This window comes from Sitophilus oryzae, unplaced genomic scaffold (assembly GCF_002938485.1).
Source record: "Sitophilus oryzae breed Bouriz unplaced genomic scaffold, Soryzae_2.0 scaffold_771_pilon_pilon, whole genome shotgun sequence".
In the NCBI taxonomy this organism is placed as follows: Eukaryota; Metazoa; Arthropoda; class Insecta; order Coleoptera; family Curculionidae; genus Sitophilus; species Sitophilus oryzae.
The window spans coordinates 442,076-467,208 of record NW_022147386.1 but is presented as its reverse complement, the minus strand read 5'-3'; the positions used below and the strand labels follow the sequence as shown (position 1 = coordinate 467,208).

At 32.5% G+C, this 25,133-nt stretch overlaps 2 protein-coding genes across 3 annotated transcripts in view; one reads left to right on the top strand and one right to left on the bottom strand.

Moving 5' to 3' along the window:
* Nucleotides 1–25,133, bottom strand: part of LOC115888489 (RNA helicase aquarius) — a 92,857-nt gene that overhangs the window by 45,150 nt on the left and 22,574 nt on the right. For both annotated transcript variants that reach the window (XM_030908239.1, XM_030908238.1), the window contains 3 exons: nucleotides 8,384–8,497; nucleotides 8,215–8,318; nucleotides 8,006–8,117 (listed from right to left, as the gene is read on the bottom strand). In XM_030908239.1, the coding sequence (XP_030764099.1) occupies nucleotides 8,006–8,117; nucleotides 8,215–8,318; nucleotides 8,384–8,497 (330 nt within the window). The remainder of the gene's footprint in view (nucleotides 1–8,005; nucleotides 8,118–8,214; nucleotides 8,319–8,383; nucleotides 8,498–25,133) is intronic.
* Nucleotides 1–25,133, top strand: part of LOC115888491 (G-protein coupled receptor Mth2-like) — a 47,224-nt gene that overhangs the window by 3,749 nt on the left and 18,342 nt on the right. The window contains exons 2-3 of the mRNA XM_030908242.1: nucleotides 16,585–16,885; nucleotides 24,811–25,018. Coding sequence (XP_030764102.1) covers nucleotides 16,599–16,885; nucleotides 24,811–25,018 — 495 coding nt within the window. The 5' untranslated portion in view covers nucleotides 16,585–16,598. The remainder of the gene's footprint in view (nucleotides 1–16,584; nucleotides 16,886–24,810; nucleotides 25,019–25,133) is intronic.

Sequence of the window (25,133 nt, the reverse complement as noted above, 5' to 3'; positions counted from 1 at the left end):
CATAGCGTGTTGGCTAATGGGGTCCAGGCATTAACCCTATACCCAGGAAAAAAACTAAACTTATATTCTATATACAGGGTGTCCCAATATTCCGTGAACATAGAGCTACTACGTATTTTTGGAATCAAAATAAGTTAATTGAACACAATTAACCTCTATACAAAAGTGCTTCGTTTGTCCGCTAGAGGACATCAAATTTAAAAAAAAATAAACGCATGTTTTCGGATATTTTAAGAACCGTTATTCCGATATTTCTTAAAAAAATAGAAATAAGACAGGTTTTCCTCTTGTAAAGACGATCCGGGGACGTACTGTATAATAAAATTTAAAAAGTCATGGCGATTGAAAGTATGTTTTATGCGATTAAAATCTAATTACAACTGAACAACTACTAATGAACACAATACCAGTTTAGCATAAAACTGCTTTGAGCTAGTGATGGGAATACCGGTTCCACATGAGTCGCGTTACAGTAGCGACCGTTCCAGAAAAATACCGCGACGAAATAACGCTATTTTGTAATCGAGGTTCCGACTTCCACAGTGTCGCGGTCCTCGCTGATTATGGAGTATTTCTGGCATTAGTTACCTACTCCCAACCAGTGTTGTCAGGTTCTTAAAATTGTACCAGCTGTTACAAGCATTCGTGCCATCAACTTAGGTACAAGTGATATTGGAGATGGAGAATTACCCTCTATAAAACCGTCCCAGATACTGGCTTTTGTTAAAGCCCTGGGACTGTATGATTAGTTATAACTCAAGAAAGGGGAAGACAATAGATCTGTAAAGTCGCAGTGATTAACTCCCCTCCCACACATTTCTACATTCTACGACCTCAAAATACATTTTGATGAGATGTATTAACTTTTCCACCACTTTTTTTCACAAACTGCAACTACTCCCAACCTTGCCGTTATCTCTGTACCCGTGTAAATTCATAAACAATTTCATAGACAAATTTGTAAACAATACAGAATGACTAGAAGAATTTATGAAAGGTGGCAATACGTTAGGTTTCAATTTTAGAAATTAAACTATTAAATAAAATAAAAAAATTGGCGCCGGGAGGCACGTATAGCCGCCGCCCATACTAAAATATGTTAATATCTCGAAAACTGCGACTTTGACTGATTTTGATGTTATTACAAATTTTGTTGCAAATATTATACCTAATCTTAATTTGAAAACCGCGTTTCGCTAGCTACTGTAATTTTTAAATTTTTAACCCCCTCCTATACCCCCTTGCCAACACCCCACCCCCACCAAAAACTAATGGCCAGATTCTCGGGTGCCACAGTATTTTTGTGCCAAATTTGGTTAAAATCGGTTCAGCGTTTTTGAGTTATCGTGTTACAGACAGACAGACAGACGGACAGACAGACAGACAGACACCACGAAAATATTTTGTATTTAGGTCATTTATGACCCAAATAACTCATTTTGAGTGAAATTAAAAAAACTTTTTTTGCCGATCCTAATAGCCTACCATACCTATTGGTATGGTCGTCTAAAAATATGCCCTATTCCCTAAACTGACGTTTTTATTATTTAAGTGCGAATAGATTGACTTACAATATGTACATGCATTTATTGGTATTCAATACTTTTTATTCGCCATCTATTCAGAGTGAAGAATTTTTATTTTTTCCAATAAAAATTTAGATTTATATTCTTCTGATCCACGTTATATAAACCGCTGCAATTTAAAGAAAAAAAAACACATTTGTAAGATAATTTCATTTTTCGATCTTTAGTTCTTAAAATATGTTTGCTTTAAAAACTTAAACAATAAAAAAATGACATAATTAGAATCATTATTCCATCATATATAAATACATATGCTAAAATTTTTATCTAGATGTATGTTTTTATCTATATATATTTCTTACTCGTGGGAAAATTTAGAAGTAAAATGTTAATGTTCACGTCAGGTAATCATAAAATCATTCTTACGTTATTCCCGTATATGTTAGTAAAATTTAATTCTCTTTCTTGTTAGATTATATTACTCTAATTAGGATTTCATTTTTAATCAATTGAGAGTGGCTTTACAAATTTCCGTTTTTTTTCAATCATATTTTCTTCTTTATTTATTCATATTTTTGCAAAAAGGTTTATTTACCTAACATGTATTTATTATCAATCATAATATACTAAAATACACTACTTAATTTATTTGAATTTAATAGAATGCCTATGGAGAGCGGTGTTTACTTTATAGAAAATGGCCTTATATTTTTTAAAATTTTCGATGCTGAGAAATACAAAAATATATTACATTGCAACATAATATATTTAATGTTAAAATCAAGAACAAAGTTTAAACCACTGTCAAAAAAATTCTTTATTGGTGACCGGTTTCGACAATTCTAGTCATCATTAGACCTTAAAAATAGATATAAACAATAAAACTTATATAAATATATAAAAGCAAATAACATTTTTATTTTATTTTATTTGCTTTTACGTTTCATCTTTCTAACAACGCTATTTTATACCATGCCTAGTACATACCAAAAATCGCTATTTCGAAAGTAACGTAGCGACGGGAGCACCAACGCCAATAGTAACCAAACCAAATCGCGACAGGTGAAAACGAAACCCTAGAAGCGCTCCAGCGACTGCTGGAACGAAAAAAGTCGCCGCCGCGCCGCTGAGGTCGAGCGTCGATAGTCAGTTACAGCAGGGACCAGTTACTTCTGTTCGCGACAGGGAACTAAAACTACAGGAGCGCGACGGCTGGAGCGAAGTAGGCCGCCGCGCGCCGCCGGGATCGAGCGTCGATGCCCAGTTACAACAGTTACTTCTGTTCGCGACAGGGAACTACAACTCTAGGAGCGCGACGGCTGGAGCGAACACGTCCCGATCGGGATCGCGCGGCGCTACGGACATACCAGTTCCTGATACTACTGTTGGCGACCGACGAAATCGCGACGGCTGGAGCTAAACACGTCGCTATGTGGTTACTACGGTTCGAGCTGACTTCAAGAGTGATTATAAATAATTTATTTGCAAATTATAATTAATTTTGTCATCAATATGATCGTCGTTCGTCAGTAACAGGTTCATGATACGTTGTGGAGCGCGACACGACGTTACAAAAAAATACCGCTACAAAATCGCGTTACTCAAATACCGACACATCACTACTTTGAGCTAATTTAAATAATATTAAATATTTATATTTTTTTTTTAAATTTTATAAATAAATAATGAAAAATTAATCCCTTTTAAGGTTGATTGTCATGATACCTTCCATATTAGCTCCCTTCCGTGTCCCTTCCGTTTACATAAAATATTACATCATGTAAATGATTACAAGATTCTACAATGTATTATACTTCATATTATAATAAATATCTATTAAATCATTAGATACCTAAAAATCAGAATAGTTTACTCGAAACACTAATATAATTATTATTAATGCACGATGTTTTATACAGGGTGTCCCAATATTCCCTGAACATTGAACTACATATTTTTAATATCAAAATATGTAATTGGACACAAATTATCTCTATACAAAAGTGCTTAGTTTGTCCACTAGAGGGCATCAAAAATAAACTCATTTTTTCAGATATAATATTAAGAACCGTTATTCCGATTTCAATAAGATTTTGGGTTTATGTTTTGCTAAGTGCTTTAACATTTGACTTTCGCAAAAATCGAGAAAAAGTACGGGAAAGATGAAAACTAACCCCATCCTACATAAGTTTTAGTATAAATATTTAGGTAAACACATCTTTTCAAATATTGTAAGAACCGTTATTCCGATTTGAATGAGATTTTGGACGTCTACAATATCATGCTAAGTGTTCTAACATTTGACTTTCACAAACATCAAAAAAAAAATACGAGAAGGGTGAAAACTACCTACACCCCTACATAAATTTTAGTATAAATATTTTCCAACTCCACCGACGACAGATTTTCTTTTCGTAAAATGGTTCCTCTAGTATTTACTACATTTTTACTACATCTTGTAAAAAATCGCTACATCGCAGTTTTTCAGATTGTTTTTCGGAGAATTTATTTTTCCAAAGCATACCTACAATATATACAGGGAGTTCCAATATTCCGTGGACATAGAACTAACTACTACATATCTTGATTTAAAATATACTACGTATATTTTAAATAAAAATAAGTTAATTGTAGATGAGCAGAGATATGCAGATTATGCATTTTACACCCCCTATTTTATGCGAACAAATTTTGTTATATTATGCGGCTTTTATGCGCCCAAAAATGGCTCATTATGCGGCTATTATGCGTTAAAAAGTTATTTATTATGCGAAAAAATGCTCCTAGAAAAGTAATTTTATGTTTTTAAGTAAAAAAGTGCATACAGGTCGGTATTTTCGTTAAAGGTGTCGATAAAGGTGTTGAAAATGGTTAGTTTTTTTTTTAAAAACAGAAAAAAACACACAAGATTTCACAAAACGCAACATATTATATTTAAACAGGGTCATTTTTTGGTAACTATAAAACATCTTAACAAGATAATAAAAATTTAATAATATTATCAAATATTAATCTCATAAAAAAAGCTAAAGAAAAAAAGCTAAGTTTCAACATCATCTTCGACAACCAAATCCGAACCATTTACCAAATTCATACTCATAATAACTTCAACGTTTTCAGGAGAAAGTCTACTAGGGGAGAGAATATCTCCATATGCTGAAAAAGCTCGTTCGCTATCGACATTTGCCACTGGTATATGCAAAACTTACATGCAGTATGTAAAAAACCCAGGATAATTGGGTCTCAATCCTAACAGTACCTTGCATACAAAACCTGTGTTATCTTTATTTGTTTTAGAGTTCTGAACTGCCTCTTTCACCTCATCCGACATTAGGTTAAACCACCAAACTCCTTATTTCTCATAGACAACCTTTGTGTTTTTTTTTGTTATTTCTGTGAAATTTTAACTTCTAACCTTACTTTTCGCGTACGGGAGGTTAAAGCACGAAAGTGGCTAAAGTTTCGCCTTGCGGCACTTTCTGGGGAGCCAAACTTTACCGACAAATCTTTGATTAAAACAGATTTAGGGTGTTCAGCTCGCCGTTAAACTGATTTTATTTAAGAAAAATGAACCTTTTGGGTTGAGAAAATTTAAATTGCAGAAAAAAAGAAAAAAATGCCACTTTATGCGATAATTATGCACTTTGCGCATTATGCCGCAAATCGACCCAATTATGCGTTATTATGCGGGGTATATTCGTCCTCAGGAAGGTTTAGTGATGATTCAGGTATCAACTTTGAACCGTTTTAAAGCCTTTTTAAAAATTATGCAATTATGCGAGTGCATAATCTGCATATCTCTACAGATGAGGATCTTAGAAGCCAAGGGGTATAAGTGATAAATTTTAATAATTGGAGTTAAGTGCAGAATTAGTTTCTGTATAATTGAAGAGGTGAATAACCAGGCAGCTCCATTTTAACAAATTCTGCTAGCCAACCGAAGCTGTTCTTGCTACAACCGAAAGTAAGGCAGCTCCAAATAATGTTGCCATTTATGTATTGTTCAATGGAGATACCTGATTGTTGCAAAGAACGATCGGACTATTTTTTAAAGGGCAATTCAGTAAATATCTCATTTTCGTACAAAAGTGGAGCTGCCTGGTTACTGCAGCCACCCTTTCATTTAGATATAAACAAGTTCGTAGCTTATACTGTATCTTTGACTTTGCGTATTTGTATCTTTCACTTTTAGTTATGTGCACTTGTACCCCTTGGCTTCTAGGGTCCTCAGATAATTTACCTTTATAGAAAGTACTTCGTTAGAGGGCATCAATCAAAAATAAACTCGAACCGTTAATTAAATTAAAATTTATTAATTTTTAAGCGTTTTATGAAGCATATTGTGAAATAAAATTTGTGATGCTAACATAAAATTCTATATTTTCGGCAACTAGATTATTAGATTTTATGCGCCTCCATAGCTTGATGCGACAAAAAAACATTCTTTGGAAGTCAGCTACGGGAAAAATATGTTTTTCCTCAAAAAGTATGTGCGGTAGCGTTTTTTTACAAGACAAAAAATGTAGGAAATACTAGAAAGATCATTTTACAGTAAAAAATCGGTCGTCGCTTGAGTTAGAAAATATTTATACCAAAATTTATGTAGGGGTGGGGGTAGTTTTCATCTATCTCGTATATTTTCTTGATTTTTGTGAAAGTGAAATGTTAAAGCACTTAACAAAACATAGACACCCAAAATGTCATTCAAATCGAAATAACGGTTCTTAAAATATCTGAAAGAATGTGTTTATTTTTTTAAACGTTCATGCCCGCTAACGGACAAAGGAAGCACTTTTGTATAGAGATAAATTGTGCCCAATAAATTTATTTTGATTCCAAAAATACGTAGTAGTACTATGTAAACGGAATATTGGGACACTGACATTGCCTTTGTTACCCCCTTTAACCATGTTACCCCCTTTAGGCAATGTCATTGCGCAATTTACAAGCCGATGATTGGATGGACAGAAGGCAATGGCGGCAAGGAACCGGAAGGCGGATCACGCTGTAGAACCGGACTTAATTTTCAATTTTATCTGTGTTATTAGATTATTCTCATAATAAACCGTAAGAACAAATCATAAAAACATAATTTATTTGCTCAAAATCCTAAAAAAATAGAATTATTGATGCTGAAAAAGAAGAAGTTTTCCATAAAAAACAAAGAAGAAATTTATATTGTATACCACACCTACTTTGTTTCAAGATAATCATAAGTTTTCCATAGATTATTTAAATTATTATGTTAAAAATAAAACATAATAAATATTGGCGTAAACACAGATGGATAATTAGGAAGAATCGCCGACATGAATTTGTTAGTAAACAAACGTAAATAGAATTTAGTAGCCGACTACTAGCACATATTAGCATTTCATCATCAGTATACCGGGTGTTTCAAAACAAATCCGAAAAACCTTAAGGGGTGACTTAGTAATAATAAATGGTATTGTTATGCAGGGTGAATCATTGTTATGCAGTGCAAATATTTTCAGGGCAGGTAGATTTCGATAAAAGAAAGATATCTTCTCTTTACCTTTTTCAAATAAGCCCAAAATAACCCAAGTTCAAGTTTGAAAATCTCTAAAAAAAATTGATTTTTTGCTTAAATTTTGAGAGCCATTAGATTTTTTTCTTGTAAATTTAATCTACTACAGTAAAACTTCCCATTTCGGCCACCCCTTAAAAACGTTTGCCCCTCTTATTCAAAATCTGAGCTAGATAGGTATAGGAAACTCTAATATAGTTTGAAAGAGCTTTTGAATCTGCTTCGATTCATTTTAAAAAGAATACAGGGTGTTGTATGTGAAGTAACGAAGTTTTTATGTAAAATAAATATTTAAAATAGACCAGCAATTTTTGATACCCCTGTATACATTAAACGAAGCAATCAAATTTTTGAGTAAAGTTTATTTCTTTGGCTTAAAAGTCAGCACAAGAATTATTAAAATACCGGGTGTTCCATAAGAAAAAATATAACTTTGGTGTGGATCTTAGTTCTGACATACCCTGTACGTTTCAAAATAATTTTAAATTATGCACATTGCCTATACCCATGAAATACACATATACCCATGAAATATTTTCTTTCTACATCTTTCCGTTTTCGTATAATCAACCGAGGCGAATGAGATGCGCCACCCTGTATCATCCTATGATAAGGGATGAGTAATATGGAATGATGAGTAATTTTGGTAAATTTTCATCATTCAACCAAATTTCATTTGATTTTTTACTTGATCTCAAAATTCGTTTATGCGTAATGATGCTTGCCACATATTTTATTACAAAAACAAGCTTTTAATTCAGTGTGATTTAAGAACTATAGCGTGTCCATCTTAAGAATACACGACAATGATATTTGTCTGTCATTTTAACTCAAAAAGTAAGTTGATTTTCGTTCTTATTTTTTTATATCGTTTGTCCAAATGATCCGAATATGTTCCCGTACTAGACTAACTTTAGTTAGGTGAACTTACCAATAGTTCTTTTAAGAATTGTTCATCTAAACGACACCATTTGAATTGCTCTTCTTCGCCTGGTATTGGTACTAAATTCAAATAGGTAGCAATAGATCTTAACTTTTCTTGACTAAAATAACAAAATTATAGGAATATTAAAAATCATGCCCTTATGTTTGTAGAGTTATCAAACATTTTTCAGTTTAATATGATTTAAAAATATTTACCTTAAAGGTCCAAAATGCTTTTCCAAAGCTTTTCTGGTGTCCACGCTTGCTACATTGGCCAATGAGAATTCTCTTAATTCTGGATATTTCGAATAAGCTGCTTTCTAAAATAATAACAACAAAAACTGATTAAATTGGTGTTTAATTCAGTTAGAAAGACTTTATTTACCTGTAGTGACGTAATTTTAGAATAATGAATTTCCGTCATATCGTGATCTGTCAATGGATCTCCAGATTCATCGCTGATTTCAAATCTCGTGTAGAATTTCAGCATATCCAGCAACTAAAACATATAAAATATGAAAATGTTATTCCTGTTTATTTCAAATCAATACTATTAGAATAAGACTTTGTTTATGTTAGGCCAATGAGAGATATACATAATAATCAGCAATAAAAATATTAGAGATATTTAAAAACACCCTATATATTTGATATAAAATGTATGTATATCTATAAGTTACAGATACATAATGATAAAATTTCTAATGTTGAAGTCCTATACAATCTAATAAGGTATCAATAATTAGACGCAACGAAGATTTTCATAGACAACTAATATACAGGGTTTTCAAAAAAATGCCTACACAATAGCTCCTATAATAGCCTCCTACAAATAGGATCATATTGATACCAATTATCCAAATATTGACTATATTTCAGAAATTATTTGGAAAAATCGGAAATAAAAATGAAACTTATACACCCTGTATCTTCGAAACGAACCTTTTTCTTATTTTTATTGGCTGAATATGCTGCTGAAATTTCCCGAATACAATTCGGACCACCCTGTTTAGAAAATGACATCGATAACAAAATATTTATACGCCTTTTAGTTATTTTGGCTACGATTAGAACCCATTTGCTCGAATCCATGCAATTAAACATAACATGTGTTTAAAAAGTATATTTATACAATGCCGTTTTTCGATTTCTAAATATTGCCGTCCTTGATTTTGATTCAAATCACAAACTAAAAAGTCTGCGTTCAAATATAAATAGAAACCGCGAAAATATTGGTGAAACCAAAATATTTAGATATTATTCGATTTCTGTTATCCTGGACATCAGTGTAATCAAATTCCAAAATAAGTAAGCAGTGTCAGCTCGTGACTCGTGTGACTGGGTAGGCGACAAAATTTTAGTTGCGTCTATTTGCCCCCCCCCCAAACTAAAGAAAAAGTGACAGCATTCAACGTAATGACAATGATTGACATAATGTACAAATATATGTTTGTTTATCTATTACTATGGACACTACATCATAGAATTTTATTTTATTTATTTACGCAAACTTAAAAAATTGGAAGTATTGAGAAAAAGAATAATTATGTTTTATATATTAAATTGATGAGTCGGTCTCTTGATAAAGAAAAATTATTTAATATTATATCAGTAAAATCATGAGATTGTTGAACAGCTGTGAAAAGATCTTTTTAGATTGAAAGTAAGGCAAGTGGCGATAAACGTTTATTTTTCAATTTCCAAATATTCCGAATTCGATTCCAAATAAATTCAAATTTATTTGAAATCTTTACTATGAATTTTAATGCATTTCAAACATGAAAAATGTCTCTCAACCCAAGTACTTGTAAATGGTGTAGTAACAATCAAAACCAACAATTTGAAAGCCTCTGGAACTATATTTCCAGGATTATTCTCCTAAATTAGTTTAAAATCGAAATTATCATATCTATTATTAATACCTGCAATTTATTTATTAATTTATGTCGGTCAATAACATTTTATGTTTGTTAAATCAGATATTAAATGCGTTGGAAATTGGTTTTATAGGATTCTTTAAATTTCGGATTTATTAGGATAAATAAAAATAACTGAGACATACGAGTACCTATATGCAAACCTTATTTCTAATGTATAACAATGTTATCTGATATTTCATAAAATAGGTAACATTTATTAACATATCGAATTAATTAGCACACTGAGACTTTTCTGTAATATCTGTTGTATCGTCTTCTTGCACCGAATAACGCGCTCTTTTATTTCGGATTCTTTTATTTCTGTGGCGCGTTCTGAAATACAACCGGTTATATCATTTTGAATAACGTTTCTAATTTGTTTTAAACGTTTTTTGAATTTTCATATATAAAAGTTTTAAATGCTATGTATAATAAATCATATGAAATATCCCCTTAACGAAATGTGATATACCCCCTTATAAAATATTGGGAATATCTCCTGAACTTCTAAGCCTACCTAGCCTCCACGACTTCATGCGAAGGCGACCGGAGATTTCGCCTAAGCCCCGCCTTAATACGATATAATTCTGACTTACGTCGCGTCGGTACCGCACGATGAGTTAGGCAGAGACAGAATACTGCCGTACGTCGTGCATCGACTCTGATAGTAGGCGATGTAGAAATCAGCGAACTATGGCGTATGTTCCAACGGTCAAAATTATTTTATTAGTTTTTTAACGCAGCGGACGCCAGCGGTAGTGAATATTTTAATATACAAGACCACAAATATTAAAATAATATTGACTATTATAACACACTTCCGTGTATTAACAGTATTTTTATGTATTGGCAATATTAATAGTAAATAATGTAATGTAACAAACCGCTTAAATTCTGCCAAAATTTTAGGGTAGGCGCCGCCTACCTTGCCTACCCTGACGAGCCGCCAATGTAAGTAAGTTTCATTAATTTACGCCATATAGTATTTTGAAATTATTAAAAGATATTATTCTTTCAATTTTTTAGTTTTATTGCTATACAGTATGCCCCCGGATGCATTTAAGCAAAATGTACCATTATATAGTTCATAATGTGATTTTTCCTGCTCTCATTGGTTGAGACTAAACGCTGGTGCGTTTTGCCAACCGTGACTAAAACGTGGTACGTTCTGCCATATTCTTTCCAGCATCATGCAAATGTTTTAAGGACAATGCGGATTACACTAACATGTTATAAACGCCATTATTAAAATCTTTGATTTTTAGGAATGACAGAATTATCCTATTTAATATTCAATCGTCTTTTTAGGACCAGCGTGAAATGTTAAAAAAACGCCTATTTTATAAAAATATTAGTCTAACACTTCTGAAAAATTGTTTGTTTGATTTCCGTGTCCATATGTGGGAAGGCAATGTACATAATTTAAAATTATTTTGAAATGTACAAGGTGTGTCAGAACTAAGATCCACACCTAAGTTATATTTTTTCTTATGAAACACCAGGTATTTTATTTCATTTTTGGATTTTTGAACATAAAATAAGGCATTTATTATAAGGGTTTAATAGATTTAAATGCTTTGGTTTTTGAGATATTTAAATATGCATGCAATGATAAAAAAGTTTGTCAACACCTTGTACATTACTTTTCAGAATTAATTTTTGTGCTGACTTTCAAGCCAGAGAAATTTGATTACTTCTTTAAATGTATACAGGGGTACAGGTACTTTCCGTTTAATCAACCGAGGCGAATGAGGTGCGCCACCCTGTATAATAATGGTCGATCTTCTTTGGAAACTGCGTGATTTTTGTCCCAAAGCCACCTTCATACAGCCTGTCCAATACGGAAAGAACAAAGTAAAAGTTCGCCGTACAATCCAGGCAACTGAATTTAGTCGCTAAAATTCTGAAATCCATGCGTCGCAATCTTCTGCTGTTTTTAGTTCAGCATAAATAATGCTACCTTAAACCAAAACTTCTTTTACACTGTATCGAAATTGATCAGGTAAAATATACGTCAAATATTCAGATGTCATGGTAGATATCAATTAAAAATGCTAAAGTTTATTCAAACACACAAAAACAACGTCTGTCTAATGAAAACTACTTCAGAGAAGCGTATAACGGAGGCGTGTTTTTGGCGAAGTTGTCATATCAATCCGTCAATTCTTTTTTATTTTTCTCAGGGCAATTGAAAAGGTTAATGTCATTCGATCTCAGGCATAATACACCACGTTTTAGTAAAGTTTAACAACATGTACCTGCGTTTAGAATGCCTCACGCTAACGTGGCAAAATGTACCGCATTTTAATCATGTTTGGCAAAACGCACCAACGTTTAGTCTCGACCAATGAGAGCAGGGAAAATCACATTAGGGTCTAAATAATGGTACATTTTGCTTAAACGCCCCCCGGATTGTTTTTACAAGAGGAATTTTTTTTATTATTAACTTTTTGGAAAAAATACATTCTTCATAAAAAATCTTGCTTATTCTAAAATGGTTAATTCCGAGTATACTTTTCCAAATTTCCATACCGTTTTAGAGAAAAATAAACAAGTAGGTATGAAAATATATTGTACCAAAAAACAAAACGCGTTTCTATGACAATATAATTTCGTTTTCATTCTTGGATAGATCTGGATCTTGGATACATAGATAAATGCAACAAGTTTAGATAGGAAAGCCCGTAAAAATTTTAGGTCGGAAATTATTTTGGGTCACGACCGTTATATGCGATCTGGCGCTGCTATAGCGGTCGCTAAGAACAACGGCAAACAAAAACAGAAATAATTTTCTCTTGTCAAAGTCAGAATCTTCAAAAATCAAAAAATCTTTCAAAAAATCTAAACCGCTCCCATTAAAGAAATTCCGAAAAGTGTTTATAACGTCCATTTTCAAAGTAATTATTGCTATCTTGTGAGTTTAATTCAAGTTTTATTTACTCCAACTGGTGATAATTGTGAAAAAGCGGCACTAAAAACTTAAAAAGCTATGCTGTGAACTGTGAAAACCATCGTGGATCGTGGCATAACGTCGGTTTCCAATGTTTCATAGGTATTTCATACATATCCTTATATAAAATAAAGTTTCTTGTATGCAACACACTGTATTTTTATTTATAAAATTAAAAGCAAATAATAAATTTGAATAAACAATATTTGGCGATATAATTCCGGAAAAAGCCGAACCGCTCCGAACTTGAAAGAATGTTTTATGAATTTTTTATGTTTTATTTACATAGAAATGTTTTGGGTCGCGACCGTTGCAAGAATAGCGCCAAATAGTGTTTACATTGTCCTTATCGGCACTTTCCAATCTAAACTTCTTTCATTTATCTATGCTTGGATATTATTAATTTTGACTACTGTCATATATTTTGTTGCTTTAAAATGTTAAAAAAGCACGAAATTTATAATCAATTCAATCAAATTTATAATCACCTTTTCGTAGCATTTATGTAGCAAAATATATGACGTTAATAAAAATTAATAATAACAATCTATCAAAGAATGAAAACCTTAAAACGATATTACCATAGAAACGCGTTTTGATTTTCATTTTTTTTTTTATCTAAAACGGTATGAAAATTTGGAAAAGTATAAACGAAATTAACCATTTTAAAACATGTGTTTATTAATAAATTGTTAATAAAAAAGTGTTTCCTCTTGTATAATGACAATCTGGGGACATACTGTATATTGTATATAGTTCATATCAATTAAACTTTTAGTCCCGTAATCAAGATTAATCGGCACAGCGTTGCCCACTTTTACATAATTTCTTTAAACAAAATATTTAAAAAAACAAAAAAAAATTAATTATAAATATAGAAACAGTTATTTACATCAACATTAACAGCACTTAAGGGACATAAAAGGCTAATACTACTTTCCCGTTCAAAATATTCTAATGAGATTGCGAAAAGTTTTTTGTATTGGTTATTAAGCTATATCTTGTACCCACTTCGCAATAAAAGAGCTTCTAAAAAGAACAATATTCGACTGCAAGGTTTGCTAGTAAAATTTTTTAAGCCTAATGTATCACAACACAATTCATTTAAAACAAAAACTCGTAATATAAATCTAAAGTATCAAAACGAATGACAATGTCAGGAAATAAATAAATGAATGAATGAAAGTGACAATGACTGAAATGTGGCAACTTGATATTTTTTACAGCAGATCTACCACCTGAATCCCAGCGGAAAATGTAAATTCCAGTTAGCCAGCCCGGCGCGGCGTACCTGAATATTCAGATATGAGGCAACCTCCCGAATATTTCCATGGTTATGGTTGGCAACAATGAATTTAAAAATCGTGCCCTCGATTACGTTACTAAAAGTTTAATTGGTATCGCTTATACAACAAAGATTTTATTCTACATTTACATTTCTTTAAGATTATTCCACAGTATAACATTTAAGTAAGAGCTTTTCTAAAATCAAAGATCTCAAAATTGCATATGCAACAAAAAATACTACTTTATTGAGAAGGTGTTCTTTATTTAGAATAAATAAACAATAATAACGCAATAATTATAAATTCTTGCCAGACGGCCGGCGCCGGCGCGGCGCGGCCCGTCTTGAAACACCCATATACATATGTTAAAATGACATAATGATTCAATTTATAAACAGCAATGAATTTAAAAAAGAATTGTTTGAAACAAGGGAGCTCCATAATTCATTAGGTAAAGGACAAAACTCATTATACAGTGTGTATTAAATAAGTGCAAGTATTTTAACTAGTAATATACTAAGGGTCGGCATTTCTGGTCTTGGGTGCCGGTTTATAGGAAGGATATATCGTTCAAAATCAATTTTATTTGTGTTTCGATTTTTAAAAAAATTACATAGGCTTGAATTTAAAATATCAATGATTTCAACGATTTTATAACAAATGGAAATACATTTTTTTTTCTAATCTCCCTGTTTGATATCCAATTATTGGTTGATTTAGATAGATTGAATTTGTCGACTTTTCATAACTTAAATGTCAGCTTTCAATATGCCAATATGCCGAATTTATGAATTAACCAATTCATATTCAAGATCATGTTTTTGCCAATTTTACACGTTTTATTTTTTGTCTCGAAAACTGTTAGAGATTGGTATAAGTTAGTATAATAGAAAAATTAAGAGATATGAAAGTAGTTTCGAAAAATGTAATAATATGCGGAGTGTTTCGTTTAAAATATCAAAGATGCTACCACCTTTAGTATGAAGCGGAAACACTGTAAAGGTACGCGCACACTGACCAGAGCCGCACGCGCCGCATCGACCGAAGAAAAATATTGTTTGTGTTACTTTCAATGAAGGTGCGCACACTAGCCAGAGCCGCACGAATCGCATCGACGAAAATGCGGCCAGCATTGTTGGGCCAGAATGATTTTCGGTAAATGCGGCTAGTGCTGCTGAGGTCACACGCAATTCCTTCCACTCTACGTAGCGTAGGAAGCCGAAGAGGAGATTAGTAATTCAATATGCTAAGAAAGTTCGCAAATTTTTCATGGCTCATATTGAAATATTAATTTTTTTTTAGTTCATCCTCAATTAAATATGGAAATAATGTGGATTTTTGCCAATATTGTGAGCCTATAACTTTCGATTCTTTCTCGTAATTTCTTCTTCTATTAGCAAGGAGCTGATAATTATTTCTTGTTCATTGTCATTTATTGTCGAGAAATATTAAAAAAAAACACGCTTATCACCGCAGACAGGACTCCGGAAGCGACTGATGAGAAATTCGATTGGCAAATACGGGTGTAGTAGGGCAAAAAGAAACAAAATAGGGAATAAGGCAGCGAGTGCGGCGCGTGCGACTCGAGTCAGTGTGCGCGACAAGAAAAAAAAGTGCGATTGGTGCGGCGCGTGCCTGCGGCTCTGGTCAATGTGAGCGTACCTTAATGCTGAAAATAATTTAGACAAATGGAGCAGGTTGCAGGTGCCTTTATGCAAAAAATCCAAATTTAGAAAAAAATACTATGACCGGTTCTTCATAAATGTCTAACGTACCATGGCCGTGAATCACGCTGTATTTGGACCCTAAATACAGACCCTCGAGATATTTTCGCCAAAAAAAGTGAAAATTGTAAATTTTTCTTGGCTTTAAAATTAAAAAAAAAAGTTTTAGTGTCGCAAGTTCATTCTCCTTAAATTTCTTAACGGTGCCGGTGTATCAAAGTCTTGCAATGTTGTCATATTCTACGTTACCTAAATTCTACGTTACCCACATTCTACAAATTTGTGTATGTACGTTCAAAGTAATTTTAATTTTCTACACAATTAAATTAAGAAATTTAATTTTAATTATATTAGTATATTTACTAATAGCTCTAGAAAACCGTATAAATATGTCGTAAAACATTTCGGGGATAGTGTAGTGACTGTTTTAAATTATTTGCACTTATATAAAAGAGGCCCTGTATAAATAAATTATTTTCTTTATACGTAAATTTTTAGAAAAAAAAATAAAGTGAAACGGTAAAATACTAAACTTATTACTACTTAGTTCCTTCATAGAAAAAAATAAACCTCTGAGAACTGAGAAGATACATAAACAACTTCTGAAAATTATTTAAGTAGTTAAACGTAAAAGACCTATTATTTTCATTTATCCGAGTAAATAAATAAGTGCGAAACTACTCTAAAGATAATGCCTTTTTTTTTAGATTAGACACAAGATATGAAGAATCTGTTGCCAATATGTCTTCTCCTATCCGTACACACTTCCAAGGCCGTCCTAAATTGTTGTTCGGGAGAAAACATTATATCCAAAGATGACCATCTATGTCTAAAAAACAAGAAACCAATTATTGATTTAAAGTGCGACAGTGGAATTTTACTTCCAGTGTACGATAACATCAACGACAGTGGAATTTTACTTCCAGTGTACGATAGCATCAACGACCATGGCTTCTCAATGTTACCAAATGGGTCTATGTATATCAGCGACACAGGAACCGAACTAAGGTACAGGGTGTCCTATTTTCGTGTGTTTTACAGGGTTTCTTGTTTCTGACCAGATGTACAGGGTGGGTCAAATTGGACGCTTTTAAAGGGGAACACCCTTTTCTATAGGAGATAGACGAAAACTAATATCAGTGTTTGGAGCTCAATTTTTATCAAAAATATGATCGTGAAACCCGCATATTAAATTAATGATTTAAGAGTTATCAACAGAAAAATTAACTTTTTATTTGGGACACCCTATATATATTTAATTAAATGAAAAGAACTTAAAATTACCTTTCCAAAAATATAGCACACTTGATATTTTGTTTAATCCCCTTCGAAATACAGAATTTTTAAAAGTTTGCCATTTTTAACTAGTAGGCTTAGGATCTCTTATTCATGATCTGCCCCTAATGGAACTCGACAACATATTTTTTCAGCAAGAGGAGGCCTCAGAACGCTGAAGTTATCGGCAAATTTTTGAAGCCAATTTCGAGAATAATTAAATAGCTAAGCAAGATCCCAGTCGTTGGCCGTCGAGTGCCTTTGGATCTAATCCTATGGATATCTTTGCATAAGAATAAAGGTTGTCATTTTTAAATTACCCGTATAACCTAAATAAGAATTAGAAGTACTTAGAGGTTATGCGAGGGTATCTTTCACCCCTACTGAGTTAATGAATGCGGCGAGAAATATTTAATAACGGCCCCGTCTGTCCATAACAGAAGGCGGTCGATATGTCGAACACCTGTAGTAAAATCTCATGCCTCGGTTTGCTATTTATTTGGCTGTACTTAAACTGCCGTTACACGGTAACTTACTAACATGCCGTTAATAGGTATGACGTCGTTGATGTGACGCACTTGACGGCTTTATGAAATATAGGAATTTTATAAGGACTAACCAACGCTATCCACCCCACCAAATAACCAACTTAATCAACGCAACTAACCTCGACACTGATAAAAAATATAAAAAACAACTATAAATTAGTAAAAACCAACCAGCCCCACCAAATAACCAACTAACCAATGAATTAAAACCCTCCAAATAACCACGCTAACCAATCCGCCAAATAACTAAACCATCTATAAGCAAAATAAATATATATAAAAATCTTGGTGGGCGTGAGATTTGAACCACGGACCATCCGCTCAGGAAGCGATAGTCTCAGCCACGGAGCCACAGGTGCTCTTGCAAAATGCTTATAGCTAGGCATTACTTTCCGCCGACATAAACGACGTCACAATATCTATTAACGGCATTTTAGTAGGCTACCGTTTAACGGATGTTTAAGTACATCGTATTTATTTTTATTATTATTAGATATAGTTTAAATGTATTGATGTTGGTAAAATATAGTTTAAATTGTTATAAAATTCTGCATCTCTCACTGTAAATATTATTTTCGATTTAATTGCTGCTCACCGGCTAGATTCTTTGTGCATTGCAGCAGGCGGCGGCGGCGCCGCGCCGTTCAAAGCCTACTTATTCAAAGTGGGCGAATTTTAATAAACTCTATATCTCGAAGAGGAATCGAACAAAATATCAAGTATGCTATATTTTTGGAAAGGTAATTTTAAATTCTTTTCAATGAGTTAAAAATATACAAGGTGTCCTATTTAAAAAATCAAATTTTCTGTTGATAATTCTTAAATTATTAATTTTAAAAAAATTATACTTAAACCATTAAATTCTACGTAAAAAGATGCTTTGGAAATGTTTTCATAAAAATAATAAATTTTCCATAACAAAAAAGTTACAGAGATTTGTTGAAAATTCATATTTTTGAAAAACATCCCGTAACTCCGAAACGGTAACAGATATCGATGTGCGGTTTTCACCATCATGTTTTTGACAAAAATTGAGCTCCAGACACCGATATTAGTTTTCGTCTATCTCTTATAGAAAAGGGTATTTCCCTTTAAAAGCGTAAAATTTGGCCCACCTGGTACAAAAATGCGGTTATCAGATCACTGTGCTATTTTTTTTATGAAACTAAACATGCTACACACAGATTTGTCCTAGACCTCTTAGTTCCTGAAATACAGGGCTCTATATATTTTTCTATTTCGTTCGCCTTGCTATGAGCTTTCTAAAAAATATAATATACCTACGGCCGAGGGGTGTCTCACTATTGGAATTACATGTACATTTTCTTGGCAGTCGCCACAGTCATTGGCAGTCTTACGGCAGTCGCCTATAAAAATTACATGGCAGTCATAGGCAGTCTTCTTCGCAGTCATTGGCAGTCGCTTGGCAGTAAAGTGATATTTTGGCAGTACATGTACATTTTTTATCCAAGTGAGAAACCCCTCGCCTGAGGCTGTACTTATAAACAAGGTAAAAAATGCGTTATTTAACTTTTTACCCTATGCGATCGGTTTAAATTAGGAAATCAGAACAATCGAATAATATATTTGACATCATATATTATACCTTCATATATCAGATTTAACGCGCGGATTGGGATTACGGACTTTGTATTTTTGTGGCGGACCAAGTCTATGGCAGACCAAATCCGCAGGTCAAACCTTCTAGTGTATTAACATTAGTGTGTTAGCTATGGCTATTCCACACTAGTTTCTGTGCACCCAAAATGCATCCAAATTTCTGAAAAATAAAATTAATTTTCTTAAAAAGGTCCGATTAAATTAATATCTCCGAAACTAAAGTTCCAAAAAAATTCGTAATATATCTACAAATTCATTTACCCACTAGTAGATATAAAAAGCATTTTTGGTAAACTCTGTCTCAAATAGTTTCTGAAAAATAAAATTAATTTTCTTAAAAAGGTCCGATTAAATTAATATCTCCGAAACTAAAGTTCCAAGAAAAGTCGTAATATATCTAAAAATTCATTTACCCACTAGTAGATATAAAAAGCATTTTTGGTAAACTCTGTCTCAAATATTTTCTGAAAAATAAAATTAATTTTCTTAAAAAAGTCCGATTAAATTAATATCTCCGAAACTAAAGTTCCAAGAAAAGTCGTAATATATCTACAAATTCATTTACCCACTGGTAGATATAAAAAGCATTTTTGGTAAACTCTGTCTCAAATAGTTTCTGAAAAATAAAATTAATTTTCTTAAAAAGGTCCGATTAAATTAATATCACCGAAACTAAAGTTCCAAGAAAAATCGTAATATATCTAAAAATTCATTTACCCACTAGTAGATATAAAAAGCATTTTTGGTAAACTCTGTGTCAAATAGTTTCTGAAAAATAAACTTAATTTTCTTAAAAAGGTCCGATTAATTTATCGATAATTTGGATGCATGTTGGGTGCCCTGAATGACAATGTGTTATCTAAAAGCTGTACAAGTTTATTTTCAGTGCAGGTTATTAAGATAACGCGATGAAAAGCAAAATTATCTGATTAAATTAAATGTGTATAATAAAATAATAATACTCATATAAAAATATAAAAACTACAACATTGTAGGTACTTAGATTTTTATAAACATATGATACACAATTGTTGTATTAGCTAAGTTATTATTCTTCACCAACTCAATTTACAATATCCTAGCATAATTAATTTTAGGCCATTCATTTATTAGAACTTTTTTATTTATTTTTATCTGCAGAATATGCTGCCGAAGTTTCCGGAATACAGTTCCTACCACCCTGTACAAAAATCTGACTTAAGCCTTTTATAAAAAGACTTAAATCTTTTTAATAACTTAATAAGTGTTTTCTAAAAAGACTCATTTCAAGATCATTTTGAAAAAGACTTAAATTTTAAATCTTAAGTCAGCTTTCGGAAAATGACTTAAAATCAAATGACTTAAGTCATTAAAATGATTTAAATCAAAAAAAGACTAGTAGAAGTTTTCTTCGAGTAAAGTTTTCTGTGAGCTTGCAGCTCTGGTGCCTAGTAACAGCAAATTGTGTCTAAAAAATATAGTTAGTAGTGCTACAATTTGTAATAATGATTTTTACTTAAATTTGAAAGAGTACAATCTCAATATTTTCTGAGACAAATTATGTACAGAGAATTACCACCACACTTGTTAGATATTTTCCTGCGAAATCAAGCATACATATTTAATTATTTTGGAGATATGCAAATTGATACACATAAAAGCTACAACGTGATGCCTAGTACCATTTTAAAATCAAAATGCAGCAGTGTTTTTTACAGTTGTGAGGTTTATTACAATTTTTTCCGTGTAGGTTGATTTATGTTAAAAAGTTATAAACAATGCATTTTTTACCTTATTTATGAAAATAAAGTATCTATTATATTTTTGGAAAGCTCATAACACGGCAAACGAAATAAAAATAAATAATATACATGGTGTCCCAAACATAAGTTTGAGCCATATTTCGAAAATAACAGCTCCCAGTGAAAAACTAGTTACTTCACTGGATTCGACGTGAAAAACGCTATGGAACTCGGTTTTCACCATTTCGACATACAAGGTGTTCCAACATTCCGTGGACATAGAACTACTACGTATTTTTTTACCTCTATACAATAGTGCCTCGTTTGTCTGCTAGCGGGCATCAAACTTTAAAAAATAATAACATTTTTTCGAATATTGTAAGAATTTATTGGGATTTTGGATGCCTATATCAAGCTAAATGCTCTTCTTTAATAACATTTGACTTTCACAAACACCAAAAAAAAAATTACGAGAAGGGTGAAAACTACCCCCACCCCTACATAAATTTTAGTATATACAGGGTGGTCCGAACTGTATTCCGGAAACTTTAGCAGTATATTCTGCAGATAAAAATAAGTAAAAAAGTTCGTATAAATGTATGTCCTAAAATGCTTAGTTTCAGACATATAGGGAGTAGAAGTTTCATTTTTATTTCGATTTTTTCTAAATAATTTCTGAAATAACGTATATATTTGGATGAAAATTGGTGTCTGGGAGTTCTTTGACATGAGGAATTTGATTTTGATGTCAATATAACTCTTACTAGTAGAGGGCGCCACCTACGTGTGTTTTAACTATTTTGAAGCGTAATAACTTTTTGTCCGTACCTGGATAAAACTACCGAGTGAAAAAATATACATCTCTATGATTTTTTACGTAAAAAATATCTCTTTGTAAAAATCGCTACGAGCAACCGTTCTTAAGATATTTAGAATGAAAATAGTAAACACATGTCATTATTGACGAAAAATTAAACACGTTGAGTAGATAGTTATTTCACTGAAATAATAAATTCGGGATTTTTTTTAAAATTAATCATATATTTTTCTGCAAAAAATGATGATAAAACAGTTTCTGTTGAACATTTGGCACAAAAACATTTCCAATTTATGATTTGAGTCTAATAACTATTTAGTCAACATGTTTAATTTAGGTCAATGACAGGTATTGATAATTTCTATGCCAAATATCTCGAAAACCATTACTCGTAGCGGTTTTTACCAAGAGACCTTTTTCACGTAAAAAACGTCGTAAATGTGTATTTTTTATTCAGTAGTTTTATACAGGTACAGACGAAAAGTTATTACTCTTCAAACCAGTTAAAAAATATGTAGGTGGCGCCCTCTACTAGTAAGAGTCATATTGACATCAAAATCAAATTTTTCATGTTAAAAAACTCCTAGACACAAATTTTCATCCAAATATTGACGTTACTTCAGAAATTATTTGGAAAAAATCGAAATAAAAATGAAATATCTACACCCTGTATCTCTGAAACTAAGCATTTTAGGACATACATTTATACGAACTTTTTTACTTATTTTTATCTGCAAAGTATGTTGCCGAAGTTTCCGGAATACAATTCGGACCACCCTGTATATTTTCCAACTCCACCCACGACCGATTTTCTTTTCGAAAAATGGTTCCTCTGGTATTTACTTATTTTTTTGTCTCTTTTAAAAAATCGCCACCGCGCATACTTTTTGAGGATAAAAATATATTTCTAAAGCTGACTTCCAAACAATGTTTTTTGTCACATCAAGGCCCTCCATACCGTATAAAATCTATTATGTTCTAATAATCTAGTTGGTGAAAATAGGGAATTTAATGTTAGTATCACAAATTATATTTGACAATAAACCTCATAAAAAGCTTAAAAAATAATCATATTTAATTACCGTTCGGGGTTACTTTTGATTGATGTCGGAACGGACAAACGACGAACTTTTGTATAAAGGTAAATTATGTGCAATTAACTTATTTTAATCCAAAAAATAAGCAGTTGTTCTATGTCCACGGATTATTGAAACTCCCTGTATATTTTCTAGGTCTGCTTTGCAAAAATAAATTCTTCAATAACTTTTTTTCTCAAAACTATGTGGCGTTTTTTAAAGGGACAAAAAATGTAGTAAATACTAGGGGGGTCATTTTACGAAAAGAAAATCTGTCGTAGGCGGGGTTGCAAATATTTATACTGAAATTGATGTAGGGGTGGGGATAGTTTTCACCCTTCCCGTACCATTTCTTGATTTTTGTGAAAGCCAAATGTAACAGCACTTTGCAATACACATACACCCAAAATCTTATTCAAATCGGAATAACGGTTCTTAAAATACATGAAAAAATGTATTTAATTTTTAAAGTTTGATCTAGCGGACAAACGAAGCACGTTTGTATAGAGGTAAATGTGTCCAAAGATCTTATTTCAGAAAATACGTAGATTTCAAAGATTCCAAAAATGCGTAATAGTTCTATGTCCACGGAATATTGGGACACCCTGTATAAGAGTATAGTTATAAGATAACCAAGATGCAAAGGGGATCGAAAAATGCAACATTTTAAGGTTTAACCGTTTACACCGGAAGAGCCGCTCCGCGCCGCGCCGCGCAATACATTTTTTAACATATACTTTTGAAGCGTATTTTTTAGCGCGCACAAAAGTATATGTTAAAAAAATGTATTGTGCGGCGAGAGGCGGAACGGCACAGCCCGTAAGAACGCACCTTTAGGAACAGGACCTAAGAAGGCTGGGACAAATCTGTGTAGAGCATCTTTAGTTCCATAAAAAAGGTAGCACAGTGATGTAAAACCCGCTTTTTTGCCTGAAACCGCTTTTTTGTTTGAAACACACGAAAATGGGACACCATGTACAGGGTGTCCCATTTTGGTTGAAATCATACGGTATCTCCGTTATTAGTAAAGATAGGAGGATGCGGTTTGCACATACCTGTGCCACTTTTTTGTCAAACCGAAGTTGCTGTCAACAAAATTTTCATAGCCCTCTTCGTTTCTGAGCTACAGGGTCTTTCCGAAAATTTTGCAATTTGGAACAGCCCCAGTATCTTCGTTATTATGGATGATATCGAGAAGGTGAAAACTGATTCTTGTAGAACTTTTTACGTAGAATACAGTTGCGTAGTCTGTTTTTCTACAATTTTTTTTTTGAACTGAACTAAAGTTATGTTTTTTTCAAATGGGGCGCCCTGTATATTTATAAATCATATGATCCGCCTTGCTATGAGCTTCTCAAAAATATATATCACTCTGTTTCTTTTCGTAGAATAACACACTACGCCACTGTATTCTACGTAAAAAATTCCACAATAAACAGTTTTCACCTTCGCGATACCTTTAACAATACAGGGGGTGTCCCAAATTGTAAAATTTTCAAAAAAAACCTGTAGCTCAGAAACGAAGAAGGCTATGAAAATTTTGTTTACGGCATATTCCGTTTGACAAAAAAGTGGCTCTTGTGCAAACCGCACCCTTCTATCTTCACGAATAACGGAGATACCGTATGATTTAAACCAAAATGGGACACCCTGTACACGATAATTATTCAAATAATAACCTCACCTTAATCTCACTACAGAAAATCTCCCCAACGACAGAATTATAGAATTCTGATAGTGACAAATGTCTGTCATTTCAATTTAATTTTTTCTGTCCAAATCGTCGATTCTCTCGCTGGACTTACTTTAGCTATTATAAATTTAGACAGTTTGGCAGTTATATTATGAAATTTAAACCACAATTTTTATTTTTTAGCTACTGTCAAACGGAGGAGCGCGAGGTTTTAGAAAATGGAGGGATATCTTTATCTAAGCTTTATCTAGTTTGTTATATAAATGATGGAAATTTATTCGCTGAAGAAAACAGAACCATAATTGATCCTATTCTTCTATACATCTCCCTTATATTTGTGATATTAACCATAATTGTATACGCCATAGTGCCAAAACTACTTGACTTGCAGGTAAAAAATAATATTCAGATTTTGACATCATACCAGTAGGTTGGTTCATCTTAATTAAACGTTTGTAACATTTATAAAGTATTACCAAAAGCTGTTTTCCATTACTCACAGAAAA